Source organism: Neoarius graeffei, chromosome 27, assembly GCF_027579695.1.
Source record: "Neoarius graeffei isolate fNeoGra1 chromosome 27, fNeoGra1.pri, whole genome shotgun sequence".
NCBI classification, from domain to species: domain Eukaryota; kingdom Metazoa; phylum Chordata; class Actinopteri; order Siluriformes; family Ariidae; genus Neoarius; species Neoarius graeffei.
In genome coordinates, this window is record NC_083595.1 from 5,582,449 (window position 1) to 5,610,215 (window position 27,767).

The window sequence follows — 27,767 nt, forward strand, 5'->3', positions numbered from 1 at the left end:
CACATGGGCTACAGCGTCCTTCGCTACGTTTTAGTGAGCAAGTTAGCTACTAGCTAGCCAACAAATAATCTGAGGTGAATGGAAACGAGATGCAAGAGACATCGCTTAAGCCAGTCTCTCGCTGGGCTGCGACAGTTTGCGAGCGGCATTCGCGCGAAAGGGTTTCAAAAGTGTCTTCCGCGGGGCTTCTCAGTTTCCTCGCACGAGCCGCTATTACCCCTTTTCCACCAAATCAGTTCCAGGGCTGGTTCACAACTCGTTCAACTTGCGAGCCAGCTGAGAACCAGTTTGCTTTTCCATAGCTCGCGGTGCCACGTCATTACGTCGCTGTATACGTCAGTTACGTCGCTACGTTTGCATAAACCTTGGCGCGAATATCGAAGCAAAAACAACACGGAAGAAGCAGCAACAATAATAATAATAATGGATGACTTCGCGTTTGTACAGCTGCAGCTTCTCGCCGCTTAAAAATGGCGATCTTTCGCGGTCTTGTTATTGTTGTTGGTCTTAACAACTCCGCCCCCAGCTGACGTAAGCGGTTCTTTCCTCTGGCCCAGCAGAGAGTTGGTGATGACCTGGAACCGGTTTTTCTGGCCCCAGAGCCAGTTCTTTGTCAGTGGAAACAGAAAACCCGGTTCCAAACTAAGCACTGGCCCCGAACCAGCCCTGGAACTGCTTTGGTGGAAAAGGGGCAAAAGTGTCGCTCCTTCGTCGCTGAAATTTTGAACATGTTCAAAAAAATTCGTGCGACAAAATTTCTCTCAGATGTGTCGCAAAGCCGTCACAAACCCTTCTCGAGTCAGTTTCCGTGAGACAGGAAGTGCGAGTGTATCTCACTGGGCTGCGACAGCCTGCGACTAGTTGGAGACACAACAATTGCGATAAAATACGCGAATATCAAGTCAGTGCGATTCCATGTGAAAATTGTCGCTAATTCGCATATTTTATCACAATTGTTGTCTCCAACTAGTCGCAGCCCAGTGAGATACTCCCCTTAGTTCAGCACACTGCAATGTCGTTCACCAGTTTAAAAAAGCAAAAAGTGTGGTTTCCCCAATTCATGTAAAGTAGATACTTATAGTACCTGGAAACATTTAATTTATTTTGTAATAAAAAGTGAAATGTGTAGTTAAAGGTGTAAAAGGAAAACTGGTTGCCATCCGTTCTCTCAGATTAAAAAAAAAAATGCTTGTGAATGATAATCAATAAAAAACATCCTGTTTGTCCTCGGAGTTAAAGTGTGACTTATTAAAAGCAGCGTATTGACATGTTTGTGGTAAGCCAGTAATGATGGCCAGGATTTCTGCAAATTAGCTAAACATGCTAGTCACAGCACAAACACACAGGCCGGAGCGAAGCCGCATAGAGGACGGGGACATACAGGTTGACAAAACTGGACACAAATACGCTTATTCTAGCTTGAATCTCAGGCCGGTAAAAAAAAAAAAAAGAGAGAGAGAAAGAAAAGACAAGAAAGAAAAATAAGCGTATATCACTGTCTCGGGTGTCAGTGTGTCCTTCACTGCTTTTCCTTCACTTTTCATTCACGGACAGGGAGAGGGACGACGAGAGAATAAAGTCGACGGTGTGCAAACAGAGAACTGACTGGGGGAGGGCAGGCTGTCACTCATCTGTCCGTGTGTGTGCGCACGCGCGCGCGCGCGTGTGTGTTATCAGAGTCCGGCATGATATGAAGGTAGACGGCTCCAGTAAACAAGCGCGGTGACACAAAGTAAACACACGCATACGCAAATACACCTAAACCATACGCCTACATCAAACAGGAAGGGAAAACAGCTACACCCTGTGTGGAATGAGAGAGAGAGAGCGAGAGAGACAGATGGAGAAACGAAAAAAAAAAACGTAACCACAAAAGAACCCCTCCTCTGTCCATCACTTTCACCCTACCGAGTCCTGCTTCAGGGAACATCACTTTCTCTCAGCTCTGCCACGTGAGGAGGGAAATGAGGGAGAGGGAGAGAGACCAAAGACGAGGGAGCACGAAGAGCGAGTGAAACGCCTCGAGAGAGAGAACGAGAGAGCGAGCGATCATGCGCTCGCTGCAGTAATCGCTCATTTCCTGTGCTCTGTGCCAGTCCTTTCAGCCTCGCTGCCGGAACTAATCCAGCTCGCCATTAATCTGCCTAAATCAGGCACACAACGCCAAGCGCGCAATTACACACAGCCACGGAAACGCCGCTGCAACGCAACATCAACCGAACACCTCGGTTTCACAAAAACGCATTTGCCACTTCAAACAAAGGGGAAAAAAAACCCACTCATGCTGCTATCAGCTAATTATAAAGCTACATGTGATTGACTGATTTGTCCGTTTTGACATTAACCCCAAATCACAACGATTCCAACAACGCCAGACTTGTCGCAAAAACACCACGACTGCAATCGTCACATCAACTTACAAAACTACAGAAGTAAATCTAGCCAGGCTTCATTATTGCTAGTCAGAAAACAAATACTATGAACACAATTTATGGTAGAAATTTACATATCAACAGTTATTCATTTATTACAATACCGTAAATTGGCTAGCTAGTCTGTTCAAAGAAAAATGTCTCTTTAGTTGATTAGCAATCAATCTTTGTTGCTAGATGCTTGGAAATCTATTTGTTTCTGAACTTTAAGGCTACGGTCACACTACAGCTCGCAATGGCTTTGCGAATACTTGGTGGTGAAAAATTGTTTGCGTTGCCAGCAATCGTGTGAGGCATGGCGAATTTTCTCAGAGCTTCGCAAGTTGTTTTTTTTTGGGGGGGGTGTCTCCGCCTCACGAGTGACCAAAAGTGTTGCGAAAAATTTCAACTAAAGTCTAAAGTCTTTCCCGCACCATATGGCGCATAAGGCGGCGCCAATCTCTGTTTCTGTAGCCCTCAGCCTCTTGCCTATTACATAGCTAGGGTTACAGTGGGGGGCTGGTCTTCTGGTAACCACGAGAGTTTGACTCCCCACTCACATCTGTATTGCAGCGTGCCTTGCCAGACGGCAGTAGGTGCTATTTTTATGATGGTCTATGGTATGACCCAACCATGAGTAGAACTCACGATCGAGAAGCAGAACGCTAACCACGAGGCCAACTCGCAGTTCAGCCATCAAAATGTCGAGGCAACATTACAGTAGTGGTTTCCCTTTGCCTTCTACTGGATTATCTCCTCTCAGCGTTGCGAAAAATTTCAACGCATGCATTGAAATTTGGTGCCGATGTTTTCATCAGCAAACTAAAGAGCGAATACTCGCAGATGGGTTTGGGAATACTTCTCGAAGCTCGGTGAAGCATCGCCACCAAACGCTGCATTTTCATCAATAACACATCGCAAAGCATCGCAAGCTGTAGTGTGACTGTAGCCTAAAGCAAAGCAGCATGGGAAATATATCGGCACTCTACAGCTACACAAATGTGGAATGCTTGTACAAGACTATGGACAGAAAAGGAAATTGTGAAACGAACACAAACACGTAGGAACTTTACAGCGGTTAAATAAATGCTACGCTACTGAAAAAACAAACAAACAATTGCGATAGTACAAAACAGTTTTCCGCAAATGAAAAACAACACAGCTTTAGTGACAAATAATAGCAAGGAAATTTCTTTTCAGCTGTAAATGTGAGAAAGTGCAACAATGCGGGGCAGGGGGGACAAATTTAAAAACCATCTATCATGTACTATTGTTCTAGCTAGCTGGGTCAGCAGCCATGTTGAATTTGACAATACTATTGAAAATAAATATTTCTAAATCTAACATTTCCAAGAAAATGACTAATTACTAAATTTCTGATTATTTGTGATTGGTGTGTGTGATTTTCCGAATTTTGATAATGACCGTATTACTGCGCAATGATAAATGCGCGAAACAAACAAACTAATTAATTAATTTAAAAAAAAAAGGTGTCAAGAATGATTGATTGGTTTTGCTTAAAGCATCTTTTTTTGTGACAATTTCTTCTACTTGTAAGGAAATACATACACAAAGATCCATGTGCTGCTATTTTTGAGCAATGCAAAAAAAACCCCCTACTCTTTTTTTTTTGTAGATGAAAAGCAGACTAAATTTCTTAGTAAGAAATTCTAGTTTATTTTCAAAATCATTTCTCTGAGGTTGAGATTCCAAGAAGAGAACGGTGAAGGGAGGAAGGAAAGAGTTAAAGATTTTCCGGCGAGAGTGCCAGGAGAGCACAAATCGTTGAGAGAAAGCGAGCGAGACAGAGTGTATATGTGTGTGCGTGCGAGTGAAAGTGTGTGCGTGTGTGCGCGCGAAAGCGAAAAGAGGAGAGAGAGAGAGCGTGCGAGGGAGAAACGAGACAGCGAGATATAAAAAGGAAAAGGGAGGGAGAGGCCGTGCGCACGCCAGCGGAGGAGGAGGAGGAGGAGGAAGGGGAACGAGCGCACGGGGTGTGTGTGTGCGCTAAGCGATCGCTCCGTGCCTGTCAGGGGCTCTCACATGTCACACTCCGTCTCGCGCAGAATTAATGAGATGCGAACAGGGAGGGAGGGAGGGGGGAAAGAGAGAGCGAGAGAGAGAGCACAAGCGATCAAGAGGGGGAAAAGGGAGGGGGAGACTACGAGAAAGGAGAAAAACACACACACACACACACAAAGCGGCTTACCTCATAGCCGAGGCGAGCTGCTCTCTGCAGCAGCGTCTCTCCGGCGTTTTTGTTCACGATGAGTCTGCGAGCCTCAGGGGGCATCGGAGCGGGCACAGACGTCGCTGTGGCGACAGCAGTGGGCAACGTGGTGACAGCAGTGGGCACAGGGGGTGACGGCTTGGGCTCATAATCTGACTTCTGAGAGCTGCGCTTCGCAACCTGCAGGCGAGAAACACACGTCTCAGGGAGGAAGTTGGTTCTCACACACACACACACACACACACACGCACACAGTTTAAAATAAACAGCGCCTACGCACAAACAATTCAAGGCACACAGAGGTCACATGTGTGTGTGTGTGTGTGTGTCTGTGTGTGTGTGTGTGGCTGACTGGAAACCACAGCTCGGCAGACGTTCCTCCATCAGCGTACGCACTCTGCCAGGGAAAGCTAAACAGGAAATGTGCGCGCGCGCACACACACACACACGCACACGCACACACTCGCTATCTATGGAGACCAGCAGGGCGGAAGAGAGGAGGGAGAATGGAAAATGGAAAATGTGTGTGTGTGTGTGTAAGCCAGCGGGCCAGTGAGATCATGCGAGCCGAGCGAGGCCTGGGAGTCCGCCCAGCCCAGAGGAGCAGCGCAGCAAAGCAGCTGTCAACACACACACACGCACACATGGAGCACAGCGCCGTAAGGGCTGCGTTCAATATGAGTGAGAACGAGACCGCCAAATCCGCGCCTACGAACATAAAACTCGCCCTCGCCGGAATAACGCAATCCTGTTGCGCTAATTCCAGACGGCGCTGTCTGGACGTGTTGAAACCGGTTCTACCATTTCAGGGAACTGCAACTGCTCCCCCCCCCTTCTTAAAATACGACCTTTCTGTAGCCGAGCGGAGCTGGACGACGTTCTTAGTCAGATCTAAACTACCCACTCCCCCCCATACTTAATCACAGACCTGACTTCTGAGGACTGTTTGAGCTCCTCATAAAATACAACTGAACTAAAATATAATTCATGTAAAAGTACAACGTGATGTAAAATATGGCTTCATGTATAAAAGACAATTGATAGAAGAAAATGCAACAATGTTAAATACCTGTTAACATAAAAGACAACGTACAGCTCCAGTAAAGGACAACAAGTAAAATACGGAGAGACAAAAATATGACGAGTAAAATACACCTCAAGAAAGACATCTCAAATAAAAGACAATTCAAAGTATGACTGAAGTAAAAGGCACCTCGAGTAAAAGACAACACAAAATGTGACTCGAGTAAAAGGCACTTCGAGTAAAAGGCACCTCAAAATACGACTCAAGTAAAAGGCACTTCGAGAAAAAGGACCTCAAGTAAAAGGCAACTCGAAATACGACTAGAGTAAAAGGCACTTCGAGAAAAAGCACCTCAAGTAAAAGGCAACTCAAAGTATGACTTGAGTAAAAGGCATTTTGAGAAAAAGCACCTCAAGTAAAAAACAACTCAAAATACGACTCGAGTAAAAGGCACTTCGAGTAAAAGACAACTCAAAATACAACTTGAGTAAAGGGCACCCCGAGTAAAGGGCAACTCAAAATATGACTCGAGTAAAAAGCACTTCAAGTAAAAAGCAACTCAAGTAAAAGGCAATTCAAAACACAACTTGAGTAAAAGGCAACTCGAGTAGAAGGCAACTCAAAATACTATTTGAGTAAAAGGCAACTCAAAACACAACTTGAATAAAAGGCAGCCTGAGTAAAAGGCACCTCAAAATACGACTCAAGTAAAAGGCAACTCAAAATATGACTCGAGTAAAAAGCACAGAGTAAAAGGCAACTCAAAATATGACTCAAGTAAAAGGCACCCCGAATAAAAGGCAACTCAAAATACGACTCAAGCAAAAGGCACCCCGAGTAAAAGGCACCTCAAAATATGGCTCGAGTTAAAGGCAACTTGAGAAAAAGCACCTCGAATAAAAGGCAACTCCAAATATGACTCAAGTAAAAGGCACCCAGAGTAAACGGCACCCCAAGTAAAAGGCAACTCAAATATGACTCAAGTAAAAGGCACCCAGAGTAAACGGCACCCCAAGTAAAAAGCAACTCAAATACGACCCAAGTAAAGGGCACCTCGAATAAAAGGCATCTCAAAATACGGCTCAAGTAAAAGGAACTTTGAGTAAAAGGCAACTCGAGTAAAAGGCATCTTGAGAAAAAGCACCTAGAGTAAAAGGCAACTCCAAATATGACTCAAGTAAAAGGCACCCCGAGTAAAAGGCAATTCAAAATACAACTCAAGTAAAGGCACCCGGAATAAAAGGCAACTCAAAATATGACTTGAGTAAAAGGCATGTGAGTAAAAGGCAACTCAAAATATGACTTAAGCAGAAGGCACCCTGAGTAAAAGGCAACTCAAAATATGACTCAAGCAGAAGGCACCCTGAGTAAAAGGCATCTCAAAATATGACTCAAGCAGAAGGCACCCTGAGTAAAAGGCACCTCAAAATATGACTCGAGTAAAAGGCACTTCGAGTAAAAGGCAACTCGAGTTAAAGGCAACTTGAGAAAAAGCACCTCAAGTAAAAGGCAACTCCAAATATGATTCGAGTAAAAGGCACCCCAAGTAAACGGCACCCCAAGTAAAAGGCAATTCAAATACGACTCAAGTAAAAGGCACCCCGAGTAAAAGGCAACTCCAAATATGACTCAACTAAAAGGCACCTCAAAATATGACTCGAGTAAAAGCACCCCAAGTCAAAGGCAACTCAAAATATGACTCGATTAAAAGGCACCTCGAGTAAAAGGCAACTCTAAATACGACTCGAGTAAAAAGCACCCCAAGTAAAAGTCAACTCAAAACATGACTTGAGTAAAAAGCACCTCGAGTAAAAGGCAACTCAAAATACGACTCAAGTAAAAGGCACCCCAAGTAAAAGGCAACTCAAAACACGACTTGAGTAAAAGGCAACTCGAGTAAAAGGTGACTCAAAATATGACTTGAGTAAAAGGCACTTGAGTAAAAGTGAAATACAACTCAATGTAAAACACAACTTGAATAAAATTCACGAAGAACTCTCTCATTCTGTTCCACATCAGACAGGGCTGGGTTTCCCAAAGGCCTCTTAACACTAAGAGCATCTTAACTCGGAGAGAGAGTGTTCATTGTGATGCTCGCTCTACCATTTAACAATGATCTTTGTGCTACGATGCTTTTGGGGAAACCCGCCCCTGATTAGTTTGCGTAATCAAGTTTAGCCACATCCTGGAAATATATTTGTTCCGAGTGCCGTTTTTCACCAGAGGATGCCGTGTTGTAGCGAACTGGTGAAAACGCCGCTACATCTCGCCGAGTTCACGAACAGCTAAGTCCAGTTTATGTGCAATTTCACCACCGACATTTTTTTTTTAGCTTTTGTAGCCAACTCGCAGGTAATATGTAGCTTGCGAGTTCTTTTTGAAATCCTGCTGTACTGCGCAAAGCAGTGGAGTCCTTCAGTGCAACATCCGAGTCGATAATTCGCGGGAACCATTACATCATCTTTATACCACAAAATAAAAAAAATAAAATAAATCTTTGTTGTGCTAGCGTTAAAGGTAAAGGAGCTGGAACATCTGGAATCCCAGTCTTTAATTTACCTTGTTTATGAACAGCTTACTTAAATAACACACTACTTTTTTACAAAATGTGCTTAAAAATGGAATTATGGAGGTTAATGATGTTTGAAGAAAGTACACGAAGAATTTAGAGGAGCGATTCTGAGTGAGACAGCCTTCCATTACGTGAACGACATTAGCCCCATAGCTCCAGTACAAAAACATCGGAAACTAACCACGGCTTGGCTGGAAAATGGTGTAAATTTGATTTTTTTCACCCATCTGTCCCTTTAAGATTGGAAAGGCTGCATAAACGAGCGTTTTGGAGGCCAGCGTGGAGAAGAACGGCGGTAATTTATGTTCCCGTAATCACTTTTCAAGTCAAAGCCTGTATGCTCATACAGGCACGTTCGGGGCAATAAAACGTGGGCCGTGAGTGCGCAAGCCGGTCAAAGAATCTGCTTCACGAGGGAGACATTTCACTCCGGAGGCAAAAAAAGAGCGCAGAGAGAAAGAGAGAGAGAGAGAGAGAGAGAGAGAGGCCAGACTTCCTCCCTCCACCTCCTTCCCTCCCTCTGCTGGGAGATTGTGTTTCAGTGCAAGAAGAGGTCACGACAGTCACGCTCTGAGCGCGCGCGCACACACACACACACACACACACACACACACACACACACACACACACACACAGAGCAGAGTCGGGCGGAAGGAGCAGAAAGGAGTGCACAGCTCCTAATTAGGAAGATTAACACCACAGCTATTAGTGATCCAGCCTCAGACTGGCTCAGGCGAAGCGTGAAAACCAGGAAACTTCTAAAACGCACACAAAGCACTCACCTTGAGCAGGTGGGCGGGGCTAAGTTCCTCATTGGCTGGCTGCGCGAGTGCTCGGAGCTCCCGTTGCCCGAGGTGCTTGGTCTTGCACTGGCGCTTGCCTTTGGGTTTTTCGGGGTCGCCGTGACGCCGTGGGCGAGACGAAAGGGCGTCGTCGGGACATGGTGAGGGGCGGAGCTTTTCCGCAGACAGGACAGGGACGGCTGTGGAAGAGAGAAAGAGAGAATGTTCAGGGATACGGAAATCAACGCCGAGGTCTTGTTAGGTAACGAACCTTGTTAAAGGAAGGGAGAGCCCAAATAATAAACGTGTGTGTATGTGTGTGTGTGTAGCTGTCGTGGGATTGCAGATTTGGATGATGCAGCACGATGAAACAATAACCAAGAAAATGAGAGAGAGAGAGAGAGAGAGAGAGAGAGAAATGAGAGCAGGCGAGAACGTGAGCGCGAGCAGAAGGCAGCTCGGCTGAAACAGAGCGAGACCTGCGCTCCACATCTGTTCCATTATTCATCACTCGCTCTCAACCCCGCACACACACACACACACACGTTCGTTGAAAGCATGCCGAGAGCCCTACAGCGCTGGGGAAATTTCTCACACGGACGCGTCTGCAGACACGCAAGCGTGTGGGTGCAAGAGAGAGAGAGAGAAGGGAGGGTGTGAGGGGAGGGAGAGAGAAAAACGGAGTCCCTCTGGGCAAACTGCGCAAAGCACTTTCCTTCCAACAGGCTAATTACGTCCCCGAGACCCACTGGGACCACACACACACACACACACACACACACACACACACACACACACACACACACACACACAAATGAATAGCAGCTCTAGAAAAGGCAGAGCAACAGCTTTTAAAGTGATTCCAAAAAAACACGATCAAACAGAAGCTTCAAAACACTGAACTCTCTCTCTCTCTCTCTCTCTCCACACACACACACACGCCTGAGGCTAACTGAATTCTCTGTGACTTGCGCGTGTGACTCGTCTCTCACACCCTGTCACAGGCGACGCAAATTAGTTTGTGTGTGCGTGCACGTGTGTGTTTCCATCTGAAAAGTGTGTGTGAGACTCTGACAGGGACATCTGGGGGACATTAGCCTCCCATTAGCACGGAACTGGACACACAAGCTCTCTCTCTCTCTCTCTCACACACACACACACACACACACACACACACACACACACACACACTCTTCCCGTTTCGTCAGACAGAGAGAACAAGGCAGGCGAAAATCTTTCCACCTCACACACTCCGTGCCTGCAGACGCTTGATAAAATGCCAGCACAGAGTACAGCAGCCAAAACACTTGACAGACTGACGCACGCACGCACACACACACACGCTTGCGCACACAATTGTAACGGCATTGTCCAGACAACGCATGTCTCAGCCCAATGAGCCATGAGATTCCGCAACCGTGCTGTTTGAGTGTGTGCGCGTGAGAGAAAGAAAGAGAGAGAGAGAAGCAGCCTGCCGTCAGTCAGCAGGACTCATTAGCGCAGGATGACGGCAGTGAGAAAATCGCTCCTCTAATCTGCCTCGTGCTCTTTATCCCTCCGTTTCCTTCCCTCGCTCCGTTGCCTCTCTCTCCCTGTCCATCATTCTCTCCCTTCGGTTTTCTCGTCCGCCTCGGGGTTCCATGTTCTTTCCGTTTGTCTCTGGAGGCGGGGAGACCAGATTGAGCTGTAGCTTTGCAGCTGACGCTCGTGTAACGAAAATAGTCGATGCTGTCAAATATCGCCGGGGTATCGCCTTCTCCTCGACATGTGACGCGACGAAAAAAAAAGCTTTCGTCATCGAAACGTGTCCTGTGGTCGAACAATGACTTCGCAGCGTCGGTTCGTGGAGAGCGCTATTGTTCAATATTGTAGAAATTTGTCACACAGACTGTTCACTAATCTCACATGAACAAATGTTTAAAGACGCTGCGTTAGAAATGTGGTTAGCTAAAGCTAGCTATAGGAGAACTAGCTTAACGACAGCCATGATGCTGCGCAACAAAATGGCCGCGTTAATCAATCAATCAATCATCGGTAAATCTCAGTCATCAAAGAATTTACACTGGTAGAACAATGATTTTCCGCTACAGCTAGCTGCTCTCGAAGTAGCTTAACGATATCATAAGGACATCCGCGACAGGCAGCAGCGTCTTTCTGCTCATTAGAAATAACAGCTGAACAACGAGAGGCTGAGTTTCCTCCAAGAAGCTGCTAATTAAACTCCTGGATTCAAATATAAACGCGAAATATAACGTAAACATGATCGCAAGCTACGTGTTTGTTATTTAACAAGCAAACTAGTTATCTTATTTCCTCAACTGTTCATTGGGAGCAGATTTCAGTGTCACTGTTTAAAAAATGGACAGTTTTACATTTTCGAGGAAATCGTGTTAACTTTCGGCAACGTCAGCGAGTTTGTTGCTGGGGGATTCGGGAATGTTTCCTAACCAGAGTGTGGCGTTTGAGACGCAGCCCTCGGCATCTGAGTCAGGGCTAAAACGGTCCGGACGTCGGTGTTGATGGAGCGCACACATGTGTCTAAAAACAACCCGGCTCTCGCTGCACATGCCCAAAACCACGCCATACACACATGCTCCTAAACCAGTCCATCACACTCCCCCGAGAAGCATCCAAAACATCCACACACACACACACACGCGCGTTCTCCCACAGTCTGGCTGGGACCAACGCACACTTGCACACTAATCAGCAGCTGACTCGAACGCCATAATAACGAGTCTCTTGCTCTCTGAACACATTTACCGTCGAGGTGCTTTACAGCTCAGTGACGTTCACTGTTCATGTGTCACGGACACAACGAGGAGAAATCCGCTCAAGAGCAAAATAAAAAAAGAACGCTTTATTGTTTGGGTCACATTTGGGCTTCTTGTCCCTTTATCTCACACAAAAAAAAGAAAACAGGAACGGGGAGGGGGGAGCCACAACAAAGACGGAGAGAAAACGACAGAAGAACAGACTCAGACCCAGAGAGAGACGAGGAACGGAAAAGGAAGAAAGGAGGAACTTGTTTAGAAATTGGTTCAGTGTGTTTGGGCCACATTTGGGTTTCTTTTTGTTGGAATCCCACAGCTGGTGTCAGAGCGAGGAAAGAAGAGACGGAGAAGAAAAATGAGAGAGGAGGAGGAGGAGGAAAGAAGCAGGTTGAAGCTCGATGTGGTATGTTTGGGTTCGGGTCGCTTACTGCATCACACAGAGCCTGAGACTGAGGAGAAGAACGAGAGAGAGAGAGAGAGAGAGAGAGAGAGAGAGCATACAAGGCAAAGAAAAACAGAAAGAAAAAGAAAGAACTGATGATAAAACGTGTCTGAGCTCAGTTCAGGCCTCTTTCATCGGAAATGAAAATGAAAGATCTTCTGAACGCAGAAAAAGAAAAGACCAATTAAAAAAAGGAAAGCTTTAGGTGAAACTCGGCCACGTTTAGGATCTTGATCACAAAAGCATGCAACATTTTTACAGAAATTCAAAGCGTACACACACACACACACACACACACACACACACACACTTTGTGCCATTTTTAAATTCTTTACCTTCACCTTACAGACAAAAATCTGAGGAAGAGAAAAAGAGACACGACGTCAGAACGTAACTCGAAAGAGGCGGAAAAGTGGACCTCGGAAACTGGTGCAACGTTTTCAGTCAGATTTTTGGTTCTTTATTAGCGACATGTCGAAGAACCAGTGAGTTAGGGAGAAAAAAAAACAGAACACGAGAGAGAGAGAGAGAACCTTGACACTCTTGCTCGCGTTTCTTACCTGCATCGGCGTCTGCGTATCCCAGAGTGTCTCTGCTCCACCCCCTCTCCTCCTCCACCCTCCTCCTCGCTCCTTTCTCTACGTCCCCATTTGTCTTGCTCTTTCTTTCAGCGCAGGGCGTGACCTTCGACCCCTCGTGGGGGCAGAGGTCAGGCTTGTCATGGCGCTCCCAGAGCTCCTGGAGATGCTGGAGCTGCCGCGGTTTGCTGAGCCTCAGACCAGTGAGCTCGATACACACCTTCAGGTTCTTCACTTCCTGTTCGGACGGCTGCCGCCAAGCCTCTGTCCAGACGGAGAACAAAACAAACAGGAGGTTTTTGTTGTTGTTTTGTTTTAAGCACACTCTCGCAACAGATCACAAAAATGCAGTCAGGTTGAGAAACAAGGGCGCGTCGGGGAAATGCGACGGACAGAAAAAGCAGCTGATTTCGGAGAAAATGTCCCACAAAGCGACATGAGTAATAATTACTGATGTCGTTTTTGACAGATTTTTATTCTACGCGTCTACTTCGTCAAAACGTCTTAACGCAAATCTTGAAGAAGTTTCTATTGTGAATCGTACATATTACGTAAATGTAATTCGTTCAATGTTGGATAGTTTTCGCACGGAGACGACGACAAAAACAAGCGTCGCTGCCGGCGAGAACAGGATAAAGTTGTTATATTTGGAAGCCACACCCACCGACAATGATCTAAAAAAAAAAAAAAAAAGTTCAAGATTAAAGACCACAGAGATAAGAGATCCGAGACGTACGAGGCCTGTTTTTGTACGATTTCGCAGGTGCACTCGCACCCTAGCTTTAACGAGGTTCGCAAACTAATTAATCCCAAGTGCTGGTTGTAAAGGAGGACGCCGTTATCCCACACACTCAGGTCACGAACCATCTAACTCTGTTATGCAACATGACTTCGTCACAGCTCATATCATTTTCCTTGAAATTTTTTTTTTCCCACGTCACCACGGTAACATGGACACAATTTACATCATGGAACAACAGAAACCCTGAAGAGAAACAGGAAGCAGAAATTCCCCCAACTCAAGTTTCTGCTTTGGGACATTTAGGACTTCTGTTGAGTTTCCCCAAGACAGACATTAAAAACCACAGATTTACGATGCACATGTTCGTGCGCGCGCACACGCACGCACGCACACACACACGCACGCACGCACGCACACACACACAGGCTGGGAGAATGTTGAAAAGACTAGCGCTACACAAAGACTGTTTTGATGTCAGCCATGAAAACGGCCTTTAGCCCAAACACAAAGCCACGGTGACACGGAGTGTCAGATGGACACACACACACACACACACACACCCCACGTGTAGCTTTATACAAAACATGTGACGCCAATAAAAAAAAAGGTTGAGGCGATCAAAGAGCATGAGCACACACAACACACACACGCAAAACGAATGATGGAATGAAACGAGGTTGCTCTTTACCTGGCATGAGTCGCGCCCGTTTGGCCGGCACAGTGGGCTTTTCCTCCTCCTCGTCTTCGTCTCTCTGTCTCTCCCTCCCTCGCTCTTTCTCTCCATCCTTCTCTCTGTCCTCGGCTGAGTGCTTGGTGTCCTGGTGGGCTTGGCTCTGTTCCTTCCTCTCTTCCCTCACGTCTCGTTCTGGAGGACCACAGCGCTGCAGGACAGGGACGCGGTTCCCACCTGCACACACACACACACGTTAGCCACAACATATCTTTGTGTTTGGTGTTGAAAGAGAAAACTGGAGCTGAAGAACTAAAGGAAAACACACACACACACACACACACACACACACACACACACACACACACACCCCTCCCACTTCCCCCACTTCCCCCTGTTCCCTGGACACCCTCATGTTTGCGTTAGTTTCACCACACCCTTTCCCCCTTTCCCCATACGAACAGAACATTCAGACTCTCTCTCTCTCTCTCTCTCTCTCTCACACACACACACACACACACACACACACACACACACACTCTCTCCGAGTTTAAATTAGCCTGAAACATCCGTGCTGAGAGCTTAGGCAGCTTTCCAGCTCTCCGACACCCCCCCCCAACCCCCCTCCACTGTGCGTGGCAGTAAAAGGCTTCTTGAGAACGTCTCCAAGCAGCAGCGTGGATCAAAAACAGACGCCCGGGGCTCACGCTCCGGACCCCCCCCACCCCCACCACCACACACACACACACTCGGTATGAACACAGAGATTTCATTGCTCAAGCACTTGTTTAAATTTTTTCCCTACAAGTCACAGTGTGAATTTTGTGAAAACGTTTGAATGTTGAAATCCTGACAGTGTGGATTTTTCCTCCCACAAATTTTAACCGAAATATATATATATTAAAAAAAACAAATGCACAAACTCCTCGACCCCACCCATTTCTGACACCGAGACGCCATGCGGCTGCGTGTTATGTGCACTGCGTTACTGACGGGGATCCTTCCTGTTATGTGTAGTAAGCGTCCAGAGTGACGCGGTGCTCAGAAACGAGCTGACGTTTGAGTGGACCCTTGGGGGGGTCCAGAATTATTAAACCTTTAATTACAATTCAAATGAAACTTTTAAATACGTTTTTACACACACACACACACACACACACACACACACACACACAGACTTCCTTTTCTCAACACAACACACGCGTACTTTCCAACTTTAGCCACCACACTTTCCGTTTCTGACCGCAACAGGCGTGCGCGCACACACACACCATTTTACCATCCTAATTCCTCTGAGGTTACTCACTGGAACCCCCTGAAACACACACACACACACACACACTCCAGTGGGCCTGCCCTTCTACTGGCCCAGACAAGAAGGCTGCTTGTTGTGCCCCAGGCGCACACGTACGCACGCACGCACGCACGGGCATCTCGTGACACATACATCCCATAATTCATGGCTACGTCAGCTCCATGGCAACTCTCTGCCAAAGTGGGTCTCCATGGCAACCCTGTTCCATGGCGTCCGGATTTTTTTTTTTTTTTGGGGGGGGGGGGCGAAACCGTTCTGGTGAAAAATGTCCACTAATAACACACAGAGAGAGAGCGAGAGAGAGAGAGAGAGAGAGAGAAACATGGACAGATTCAGAGAGAGACACTCAGAGAGAAAGACAGAAAGATAGACAGACTGAGAGAGAGCGAAAAATAGAAAGAGTCAGAGTGAGAGAGAGTGAGTGAGAGAGAGAAAGACAGATTCAGAGAGAGAGAGACTCGGAGAAAGACAGACAGACTCAAAGAGAGAAAGAGAGAGAGAGAGAGAGAGAGAGAGAGCGCGACCTCCAGAACAGACAGAAACTTGGCCAAGACTTCTACCCCCTAAACACACACCGTCCTCACACCTCCACCTCTCTCTCTCTACACACACACACACACACACACACGCACACACTTCTCGAGGGAGAGGGAGGTCACTGCCACATTTATGCAAATTTGCAAATATAATGGCATCGTTCCATTAGCAGGAGAGGAAAACAGACAGCAACACACCACGTGCTGACAGAAAGGAGTGTGTGAGCGCGAGTGTGTGTGGGTCTTTTGTCTGAGTGCGGCGGGGGAGGAAGTGCTGTTTACCGCGCTGGGTTGGCGCCACAGCAGAAGGGACTGTCCCTTTTTCACGAGAGAGACAAAACAGTAGCGATGGAGAAAAACGAGAGAGAAACAGCAGCTGATAGATAGATAGATAGATAGATAGATAGATAGATAGATAGATAGATAGATAGATAGATAGATAGATAGATAGATAGATAGATAGATAGATAGTGTGAGGGCATGAAAACAAAGAGAACACTGGCCTGAGTTCTTGAGATGTGCTGCATTTTTTTTTTCTTTTTCTTTTTTTTTATACCTCTATGAAGATGATCCTGTTCAGAAGGCAGCTTTCATCGGACGTTTGGCTAAACTGTGCGTTTATGGCTTAAACTCCGAGCTAACGGTCGTGTTTGTGATTTGTACAAGTCTGTGGCTCCGGAGTTAAAACGAACTCGCGGACATCGTGCAGCGACCATGCTAGCTGCTAGCTCTTTGGTGACTGACACGCTAGTCATTATAGCGAGATGTTCCTCAGTGAGCAGGAGCCGAAATCCATTCGAAATTATGTAATACAGAACGACGTAGGATCATTTTCATCCGTTTATTAAAATTGTTGTTAACGTTGCTCGTTTTTGTTCTCGCTTGCGTTCGAGCGGTCGTTCTGTCACCAGCCCGTTAGCGAGAAACCGCAAAGAAGCGTGAACCGCTCTGTCCTGAAGATGTCGAGAAACTGAGGTGCACCTTCACCTCTGAGTGTTACAAAGCGCTGACGCTGGAGACTCCTTCCGTTAGCGGTTATTATTAGTGAAGCGTCTGCTGTCCGAGCGCGTTCATATAAACCTGCGCTACTGTCAAAGCTGCTGTTTTAGAAAACTAATCCACACCTTCTGACCAATCAGAGTCCAGAATTCAGCAGTGTGGAATCTCAGGTAGCGAATAAACACTGGCATGTAAAAGGTGATGGTTTCGTTTTTAGTCAGACTGCCATCAATAAGATGGAGACGAAAGAACATTACACAGCTAGCGAGAGCGAAAGTGTGTGTGTGTGTGTGTGTGTGTTACCGTTGTGCTGCTCTGTTGGAGGTTTGGAGCAGCGCTGGCTCTGCTCCCACTCCGTTTCTCCACGCTGGCTCTCAGCCAAACTCTTCTCTCGCTCTTTCTCTTTCTCTCGCTCTCTCCACGACCCGGTGCTGGAAGACGCGCAGCCCTCTTTCTCCTTCAGCTCCAGCTCGGAGAAACGCATCATTGCTCGCTACACACACACACACACACACACACACACACACACACACACACACACACACACGTATACGCAATCCATGACCAGGAACGCTAGATGCAAATTTTGCACACTTCACTACTAACCTTTGCGCGACGCTAAATGCACTTTAAATCATGAATTTTGCATATGGAAATCAAAAAATGTCAATGTCACGCCACAGGATTCATTTTCCCTAAAGACATGAAACGCACAACAATCTGAGTCACTACGCAACCTTCTGTGTGGTGCACAACACCAAGTGTTACTCATTTCACCTTTGATTAGCAATGTAAAAAAAAAATATTAAAGCACTAACCTCCCAGTTAGCGGCTGGCTGACTGAAATTACTGTCCTCTGCTGATAGGACTTCGATCTAAGTGATTAGAATGTGTGCTCAAAATCATTTTTTCCCAGTAAACACAATCATTTAAACACAGAAACATTGATTTTAAAAATAATAATAATAAATTAGCAGACAAACACAGGTCTATCGTTATGACGGAGTTGATGCTGTTGTAGCTAAGAAAACAATAAAGCAACATGTTTTCTGTTCTTCTTTTACCTACATGAATGCGTCAGTTAAATAAATCTACGTGAATTTACGGGTGTCAAGCGAACATTATTCAAATTTTTATTTTTAAAACGAGGGTTTAAGCTGAAAAACATCCTAAAAATTCCAAAAGTTTAGTCCTGGACTGAAAAGGACTTTTCTCAAGAGAGAACGTTTTAAAGCCAGGACTCTGAATCCAGGAAACCATCACATACGGTTTTCTTTAAAAGTCCTCGGTCCATCATGGATAGAATATGGCGTTCGTTAAAACGCCTACTGCCCATCCGTCTGCACTGTGTGTGTGTGCGCGCACGTGTGTGTGTGTGTGCGCACTAATGACTGCCAGGCAGAGCACTCGTCTCGCTGCTGCTGAAGACCTCTAATCTTCCCCATCAGAAATGAATGGGCCGGATTTCACTTAAGCTGGGAGGGCTGGCACTGCACGCACACAGCAAGCCTGGAGAGAGTGTCTGCGCGCGTGCGTGTGTGTGCGCGCGCGTGTGTGAGTATAGGAAGAATAGAAGGCATCTACGTATAGCGCTTATATCAGTGTCATACACCCTCCCAAGTCTTTAGGTCTTGCCTGCAGGTTAGTGGCTTCCTCAAGTATTACCACGAGATGGTATGTTGTGTTAACCCTTAATACACACACCACACGCTCGAAAAACCACATCGTGTTCGTTCCTCGCCCTTACTGCTGCTGCCAAAACCTGCCCGCCTTGCAGCAGGGTGTAAAAAAAAAAAAAAGTGACGGGGGGATGGCGGAGGACTGGTGTGTGAATAACAGCCAGCCATAACTACTGAGGCTTTCAATATGACTCAGCGTAACAATCTGATGCAAGAACTGCCTCGCAGAGCAACTACAGCTGTTCGCGCTCGGACTGAAGAGAATGCATTTTGAAAGAATTTTACTGACGGGTCTTTTCCGAGAAGTTAGCTAAGCGTCTTTGTTTGAAACAAAAATGTGCCATCAGAATCACCTGAACTTCAACCCAAAGTACATTCTGAAAACTGTGTTTGATGTTTAAGATTTGATATCAGCACAAATCTGTATCTGTTGCTTACCTGCAGGGCACGCTGTTCCCGGCTCAATTTACTTGAATCAGCGTAAAGTTCAGTGGTGACGCACTTGAAGCGGTCACCCACATATCCGGAGGAGTTGGCGATCCTCTTAGCCAGGCTGGAACGTTTGTTTTTAGAGCACCCATGTCCGTCTTCCTCGTCCTCAGGAGATTCCATGTTTTCTCGTTCCTTGCCCAGATCCATATACTGCCGGATGGCATGGTGCCTATCGGGTTTGAAATTTGCGGCGTCTGGTCGGACCCTGTCGCCGGAGGTCCTGGCGCAGCGCAGAGTCTGCTCTTCCAGCAAAGGAGGCAGCGGGCTGTGCTCACTGGAACTCTCCTCGCCCTGGCTTTGCCCAGGAGAGTCAGCCCGCTCCTGTGGCTCTGGAGGACTGCAGGGATCTGGCCGCCGCTCAGCCTCAGCTGGCTTGTATTCAACTGGCTGGCTAGCGCGCAGAATCTGCATGAGTTCTGGCTCCTTCGCTTTGGAATTACCAGTACTCCTCGTCCCATCCCCTGTGCCACTGCTGGCTGGCTTGGTGGGCTCTCTCAGTTTGGCAGGAGTAGTGCTGTACTTGTCTGGCTCAGGAGTACCATCTGTGTCGTCTTGGACCAGGTCAATGCAGACAATGTCATCTTTGCTTGCCGTGTGAGGTTTACAGCCCAAAACTTCTGGCCCCTCAGATTCCCTATCAGCTGTGTAGCGCGTGTCCATGTCCGACACACTGTGCTGTTTGTAAGGGGACTCCTCATGCTGCCAAGTCTTCTCCTGAGGCCTGGACCTCAGATCAAGTCGCTCATTGACTTTGGGGTCAAGAGGCAAGTGGGGAGACATTAGGGGATGAACCATCTCTTGCGAATCATGGTAGGTTACATACTCTCCGTGACTAGATGGTATTCCATAATGAAGACCAGGCTTATGAGGCAAACGAGTGGAATACAAGCTGTTGCTGTTCAGCAGGACCGGATGAGGGTACACTGGCCCTTTGCTGGGCAACTGCAAGTGTGGCAGCGACATGCTATCTGGAACAGAGTATGGAAGGTATCTGTTAGCGTAGGCCAAGCTAGTGGGCAGGTAGGCTTCCCCTTGGGTCATGTAGAGGTGAGGGGGAGGATGCCCATTTTCTATGTGAGGCTGCTGGGGTTTGAAGCCAATTTCAGGCATATCTGATTTTTTAGGGGTCTTCACAGGCTTTGAGGCCAGTGGCTGGCTGCTACCACGATTAGTAGATTGCACCTTCTCTGGTGGGGTGGGAGAAGACTTCGGCCAATCACCATTTATCTTAGGAGATGGTGAGGCAGATGATGGACGGCACGCTGATGTTACTACAACAGGAGCAGGGTTTGATACAACACTATTGTTGGGTTCTCCGATCCTCGGACACGACGAGCTCCTTGGCTGTGAAATGACATGCTCCAGATTCTTATTTTTGATGACCGTGGAGCCTTTGTTGTGGTTGGATTCTGAACCGAGTGCCTGGGCTGTGCTTGGCACCACCCAGGAAGAGTGTAAAGTGCTAATAATCTCAGGCCTCTCTGGCGTTTTAGAAGAAGTGCTGACAGCAGAGGACGAAGGGGAAAGAGTCTCTTTTAGAAGCTCTCTGCTTGGAGGAAGTCCATAACGAGAGTTGGGAGAGTAGCCCAGATTTGCTAGAGCGTCCAGCTTTGGAGGAAATCCATTAGGAGCTCCTTCAAAATCCATAATCTTAGCAGATAGGTCTAATGGCTTGTCTGCTGGGTCTTTGGTAGGGGGCCCCTGCTGTACAGGTTTCTCAGTGGAGGTTTTAATGGGTGAACTACAGCCTTTCCTCTCACTTCCTCCACTCCTGTGCTGCTCTGAACTCCCTTCTTTAGACTTGGGCTTCTGACTAGCAGGCCTTAGTGGGGAGCGATGCTCTTGGGATATGTAGAATGGATGGGAAATTGCCGGAGTGGATGAGGTTGATAATGAGGAGGAAGGACTCCGAAATACGGTCTTTTGAAAGTCTGAAGTGCTGTCAACAAGAGGTGGGGGAGCAATAGGGGGCTGGGAGGGTCTTGGACTGGGGCGGGGTGCCTGCATCACCAGAGACGGGGTCGAGTCTACTGGTATACTGGCACTAGAGTTGCTGGTTATGTTAGCACTACTACTAATGGTGCTGCTGCTGCTACTACTATTGGTACTACTACTGCTGCTGCTTGAGCTCTTGCTGGAAGGGATTCGATTGGACTTGCTGCTGTTATTAATACTTCCACTACCAGAGTGTTGTCTCTCACTTTGTGCCTGGTGGTGGGACTGAGCTTGCTGATGTAAGGCTTGCTGCCCAAATGCAGAGGGCTCATGGTGAATCCTTGGTCCAATACTCTGTAAGGTTTTATCCTGATGATGCACCAGTGGGGACAGTGCTGTAGGGGCTACTGTAGCTGTGGGGATTCTTAAAGGAGGGGCAAGAGGTGACGAAATGGGGGCCGGAGGATAAGGGGACATGTAGAACAAGCGTTCAGCACCGGCTGCACTCCCTCCTGCCCCAGGACAAAGCGATTGATAGGCCAGGTGTTGGGGCAGGTATGGTGAAGGCTGTGACATAAATGATGCCTTGTACATATTCAGAGCAGCATACTTGCTGGAGTCTAGAAAGGGATACAGTCCCGCCTCATGGTAAGGAGTCGTCCACGGGAGACGCAGGTAGCTGGTGCTGCTGCCACCATTTAGTCCCAGGTCAGAGGGCTTCTCAACAGGTCCAACACGCCTATCCAAGCCCAAAGCTTCTGCACTGGCTCCAGGCACAACCAGAGGTTTCTGAATCCCTGATGCCGGGCTTTTATAAAGTCCAACGTAGCCATTAGTGGCCTTTCTGCTATCCAACGACACATCAGTTTTATAGAGTAATTCTGGCATCCGGTCCCCAACATAGCCTTTTTCCGTTGGCAGGGCTCGGATTCCTGGCGGATAAACCATTCCCCCATGAACATGGAGGCTTTCCCGCATTAGGCTGCTCCGATCGAAGGCGATCCGATCGAGTGTTGTGAGTGGGTTCATTCTGCAGGCTGCACTTGCATCCACCTAGAAGGGGAGAGAGACAGAGAGAGAGAGAGAGAGAGAGAGAGAGAGAGAAAGTAAGCCAGTTCATCCACAAACTATTAACTCCAGTTAATTAATGTGGATCACAGTAAACGAATACAATGATAAAGCAAACACCGATTATCAGAACACATACATTTCTATAACTACAATCATAAAGTTTCATATTTGTGGTCAAATTTCAGAATCAAAACCAAGGGTAACTCACACAACTTATACATAAAGTCAGATTTAAATAAGGAGTCACGAAGGGTGATTTTCCCCCCCTCCCACATTAAAGTCTGAACGGTGCAGACGGCACAATGTAGTCAAGGTCACAAGAGGGAAATTGTTCATAAAAGTCGGCCTCTCCAAGGCTTCTGCGGGGGCAGACAGGGCTTTGATGTATGCTGTAGATGATGCCCAGCAGACAGCTCAGATCTGTCTTCCCATCAAACCCCAGAGACCCCGCATCACGCATCTACGCCAAAACGATGGTGGGGATTTAAATTACACGGATCTCTAATGTCTACATACGTGAATAATCAAGAAAGCAACTAGCAGGGAATAGAAATGTCATATGGAGGACGGATGTACAACGGGAAGGGCGGAAAAGTTACGTTTTATTACGGCAGTTAAAAAAGGGAGTGAGGGCAAGAAACAAATATCATCACAGGATCCATTTTTTTATGATGCATATGATAAGCAGTCTTAAAAAAAAAAAAAAAGACCTTACCATGCTTTGAATCACGACTTCTACTGCTTGATTAGTTCACGGTGGATGTTCTCGTCAGGACCATCCCTTGATTGACTTCCTGTGAGAGGAAAAATAAAATTCAAGTGGAGTTCGTGTACTAAAATAGACCAAATTTCATCGTTATATAGCTTTTACCCTTTTTTTTTTTTTTTAAAAGCTAAGGTCATATCTTTTCATTTTCTCACACACGCACAGTTTTCACACAGTTCCAGTTGAAGGTTTTCAGCTAGCTCGGCAGGGCTCAGTACAAAAGGAAAAAAGGGAGGGAAAAAAAAAGAAAAGAAAAAGAAAAGCAAACAGTCTCTCCGGTCAGGCCTCAGTCTGACTGTCTCTGCTAAAGACGCCTGCGTTCGCATGGCCCGGATCCAGGCTGCGGAGCAGGATTCAGACCACGTGACATTGTTATCTAGTCACAAGCGCTCTGATAAGGAATGCCGCCATGCACTGCTCACCCTCCTCCTTCACACACACACACACACACACAAAATGCCCGGCGCCCGCAGATGAGGAGGAGGAGGAGGAGGGGAATTTCATCATAGCGCCACTGAGGGAAAGATGCTATCACCCAGCCCCACCGCTTGGCAATGACATAAAAGCGGAGCTTTGTTGAGCTTGCAAGCCGCGCCTCCGTTATTGATGGCTCTACAGAGCCCTCGGATTTCAATAAGGCAGACCCGGGGCTCTTATCTGCAGATGCGGTCTCGGCCACTGCCGTTGAAGGAGGGAGGCAGACCGCCCCCGGTCTCATCAATCAAAGCGGGCTTCGGCCTCACGCGCACAAAATCCTCTCGCTGCTGGAGTGTTTTCGTCACTTCCATGGCAACCCATGTAGCAACAAGGCCGGAACGTTTAAACAGGGAGGGTTCGTGGCCTGCCATTTCAGCCTCGCTGCGCGTGATCACAATAAAAAACAGTCGATTATAATAACGGCCTACGTAACCTAGCTTTCTTTCTTCTTAATTCAAAAGACCTTTTATTTCAGGACCGGGATCATAATCCAGACGAGAAACGAACAGCAACAAAAGTATATTAATTCCCGTCAACACATCAGAAAGTCCTCCGCGTAAATTCTAGCCTTCTCTTTTGACCTACAATTCCCTTCCTCCGTCCATTAAAGGCTAATCCGAGCGAATCGTTCGGCCACACGCTCCCCTGCGCGCTCATTTTCCGCGCTCTTAACGACCCCGCGCGCTAGTGTGAGTACATTATGCGTCCCGGGCTGCTTCAGCGGGAGACCGCTCGCCTCCTTGTAGAGGAGAAAATGCAGCTCAAAGGCAATCAATCGCAAAGCGACACTCTCAGAGGTGCCTTTGTTTGGTGTTAAAGTAACCTGGCTCTAAATCAAGACTCACACATCTGCTGGGTTTTCCCGTTAAACAGGCTCGGGGTTTGGTGCACGTATCAACAGTTTAATAAACCAGATCAAGAAGTTTTTACGTCATCTTTCCGCATCCGTTATTGTCCTCGCTGAAACACATGCTGTTGATTGATATGAAGATGGAAAAAGGTGTCTGAAAGAAGAAGAAGTTTTAACATGTAGTACACTTGTGGACCAAAAAAAAAAAACCAAGAACAGAGGAATAAAATATAAATGGCCTCACACTTTCCTGTCGAAACCAAACGCTTAGAATTAGAAAATAGGACAAGACCTAACTGCTGCCATGTCGAGGACGATATCACATGCCAATAATTTTGCAACTAGACTGTGGAACGAGGACAAGTATCTACAAATAATGAACAATCACAGCCTACACACGTTGCTTTTTTCATGAATTTGGTGGAAAAAAAAACAATCAAAGCTGTTTTGTGTTTTGGTTTAGATTTTGTTCTTCACGCTGTGTATGTGTGACTCTGACGGGGAGACGGCAAGGACACGAGGAAAGCGTGTGAGCAGCTGCGTCGCTCCGTGTCGGCAGTGAGACAGGCGATTTAAGACAAAAACACCACCTTGGCACGCAATAGACGACAGAGTGTAAAACGTGGCGGGTTTGAGGTGTGGATTTAAGCACACAAGACCTCATAAATCCTGCGGTAAAAGATGGAGGTGTGGCTTCTGAGAAGGTTAACAAATATATGACGCAAGCACTTTATCCTGGTCAGGGTCACGGTGGATCACAAGCAGATCCCAGGAACACTGTGTGCAAGGTGTGAATACACCCTGGTTTATCTCAACACAGCACACACACTCGCTCGCTCGCTCGCTCACACCTCGAGGCGATGTAAAATCACCACTCCGCCTACCATGAGCACAGAGTTCAGATTTCCACCTTTGCAAATAAAGCGTACAGGCAGATTTCAGCGTGCGGTCATTTAACATGATCAGAAGTGAAACTGCTACATTGTGGTAAGCTCACAGGAAGTTCAAAGGTCATGGCTTGCTGCAGTGGTGGAATCTGTCCCAAAAAAAAAAAAACTCCGCTGTACTAATTAATACACTTGAGCAAGAGCCCAATCAAATCTCCGTCGATCTTAACTCACGACCAGCAACTTTTTTTTTACAATGTCGATTTTTGCCTTACGACAACAAAAACATTCGTTTTTGCCTCGATGTAGCTTTGTAGCACAAATATTCTGTTAAATTACTAAAACGGATTGATCAACTAGCTTTGAAAAATGAAATCAGAGTAGAAATAAGAGCTACGGTCAAATACAAGCGAACACAAAAGACGGCGTCAGCGTGGACTAAATTTATCTGGAGAAAGGGGAAAAAAGGGAATTTGCTTCCAGCAGTGAGGAAATTCACAGAAACGCCTGCCTTGCTGCGTAGCTACAAGAAATCCGGCTAGCAAGCCAACACGGCAGGCGTGGCAGAGCCTCTTCAGAATCACAACACGCCGGCACCACAGAGTTTCAGTTCCGTTTCACTTTGGTTGAGGAAAAAGTCTGGTTAAGAGTTAATACTGTACTGTTATTCAGACTTCTGTTAATGAACAACTCCCACTTCATCTGTGCACGAGGTCCTGAGTGTGTTAGCCTTTTTCACTTCACACACACAGCTACTAAACACAGTCATAAACAGATGAGAGAAATCACGTTCGTGAAAGCGGTATTATGTCCAAACATGCAGCAGACAGTCTTGGTGAAAAAAAAGAAAGAAAAGGAAAGAAAAAAGAAAGAGGTTACTGCCATGAAGGACAAAGCGGCCTGGATAAACGATTAGCCTAGCCCGGTGACGGGGGAGGGGAGGTGGGGTTCAGACTCTCAAGCGCCCGCGGGATCTTTGTGTCCGACGGAGAGCAAGAAAACACGCCAAGAACAGCAGCACACATTCAAGATCAAACTCCAGGCGAGCTGCTGGCCAGATGGGGGTCACTTTCACGGCCATGTTCAGGATTCGGGTTTTGGCCGCAAACACTTTCAGCTGTTTAAACGTCGGCTTGAAAATGCGCAGACAAATCACACGTGGTTTTTATATGCTTCATTTTGCTTCACGTCACGTGTTTTTATTGTATTTTTTATTGTGAGTGGCCACATGATCCGAGGCATAAGTCCATATTGCAAGCTCTGGTGCCTGCAATATGGACTTATGCCTCGGATCATGTGGCCACTCACAATATATGAGGTTCCAATGACATCTGTGGAGAAGATGGAACGAACCATGACCTCATATATAAAGAAATGGCTGGGTGTCCCAAAGTGTCTGACCAATATCAGCCTTTATGGTAAAGGAGTCCTTGAACTTCCGGTCACAAGCCTCACGGAAGAGTACAAGTGTGCCAAAGTGAGGCTTCACGTGACCTTAAAGGACTCCAAAGAAATTTGTCCTTGGACATGATTAGGGTTGGGAACCGAAAGCTGGTTCTGAATTAGAACCAAATCCAAAATGCTGAGTCAAATGGAAAAAAAAAAAACGTAGTTCTGCTTATGAGTTCCTAAACACGATAACGCTTTATTATCATCACACATGAAGGCGACGGATCTCAACGCCGATACTGTTTACTTTGTGAATGCTTAATTACAACGATAAAGATTTCTTTTTTGTTCTCTAAACATATGTCCCAAATTTATTATCACCTTTTTGGAATTGATAAAATTCAAACGGAACCCAACCCCATGATCATATTCATTCATGTGCTTTTCATTTTCCACGCCACATCTTCACATGTGGACAGGACATGATGAGACGCGCTTTGACCTTGTCTGAGTTATGAGTGGAGCTCTATTGGGTTTGATATGTGTATGTAGATTTGGAGAAGTCCTGCTGCTGTGATTTTGTTGTCCGAAAAACAGTGACGAAGTCTCGTTTCAGTCATGTGACCGCACGTGCACAACGATGAGTGGGACGACGTGGGGTTTTATTTCTGTAAGGGACATTTACCAGAGTTTATTGGTGATATTGCAATCAAGACTAAATAACCTTAAGGTGTTCTAATGGTCACTGATCACAAAACTAATTTATTCATCCTTGAGCAATGCACTGTCGAGAGAGAGAGAGAGAGAGAGAGAGAAGGAGGGGAAGATTTCAGTTGCCGAGTCTGCGAGCTCCTACGCTATTAGTCTCGACAGCTCACGCAGCACCACCATTTCACAGCTTGTGAGCTTAGACAACTTCGCGGAAGAGTGCACAGGATGGGGTGTGTGTGTGTGTGTGTGTGTGTAGGTGATTTCAGTCATCCAAAACCACCTTCCTCTTCGTATTTACATCTACAATATTAGATGATGTGCACAGAAACACTGTGCAAAGAAGGTTTGTGAATATACACACACACAGATTAAACATTTTCTGGGAATGACTACAGTCAGTGTGTAGGGAGGTTGGGACTTTTTTCCTCCGCACGT

The 27,767-nt window shown here is 46.6% G+C and overlaps 1 protein-coding gene across 2 annotated transcripts in view; it reads right to left on the reverse strand.

Moving 5' to 3' along the window:
* bcor (BCL6 corepressor) overlaps positions 1-27,767 on the reverse strand; it is a 55,066-nt gene that overhangs the window by 20,094 nt on the left and 7,205 nt on the right. Inside the window, exons 2-9 of one of the 2 annotated variants that reach the window (XM_060911933.1) lie at positions 22,968-23,046; positions 19,193-22,234; positions 17,894-17,950; positions 17,379-17,568; positions 14,244-14,462; positions 12,796-13,077; positions 9,020-9,219; positions 4,621-4,821 (exon numbers count right to left, since the gene is read on the reverse strand). In XM_060911933.1, coding sequence (XP_060767916.1) covers positions 4,621-4,821; positions 9,020-9,219; positions 12,796-13,077; positions 14,244-14,462; positions 17,379-17,568; positions 17,894-17,950; positions 19,193-22,234; positions 22,968-22,970 — 4,194 coding nt within the window. In that variant the 5' untranslated portion in view covers positions 22,971-23,046. The remainder of the gene's footprint in view (positions 1-4,620; positions 4,822-9,019; positions 9,220-12,795; positions 13,078-14,243; positions 14,463-17,378; positions 17,569-17,893; positions 17,951-19,192; positions 22,235-22,967; positions 23,047-27,767) is intronic. The other variant, XM_060911934.1, reaches the window with a different exon arrangement.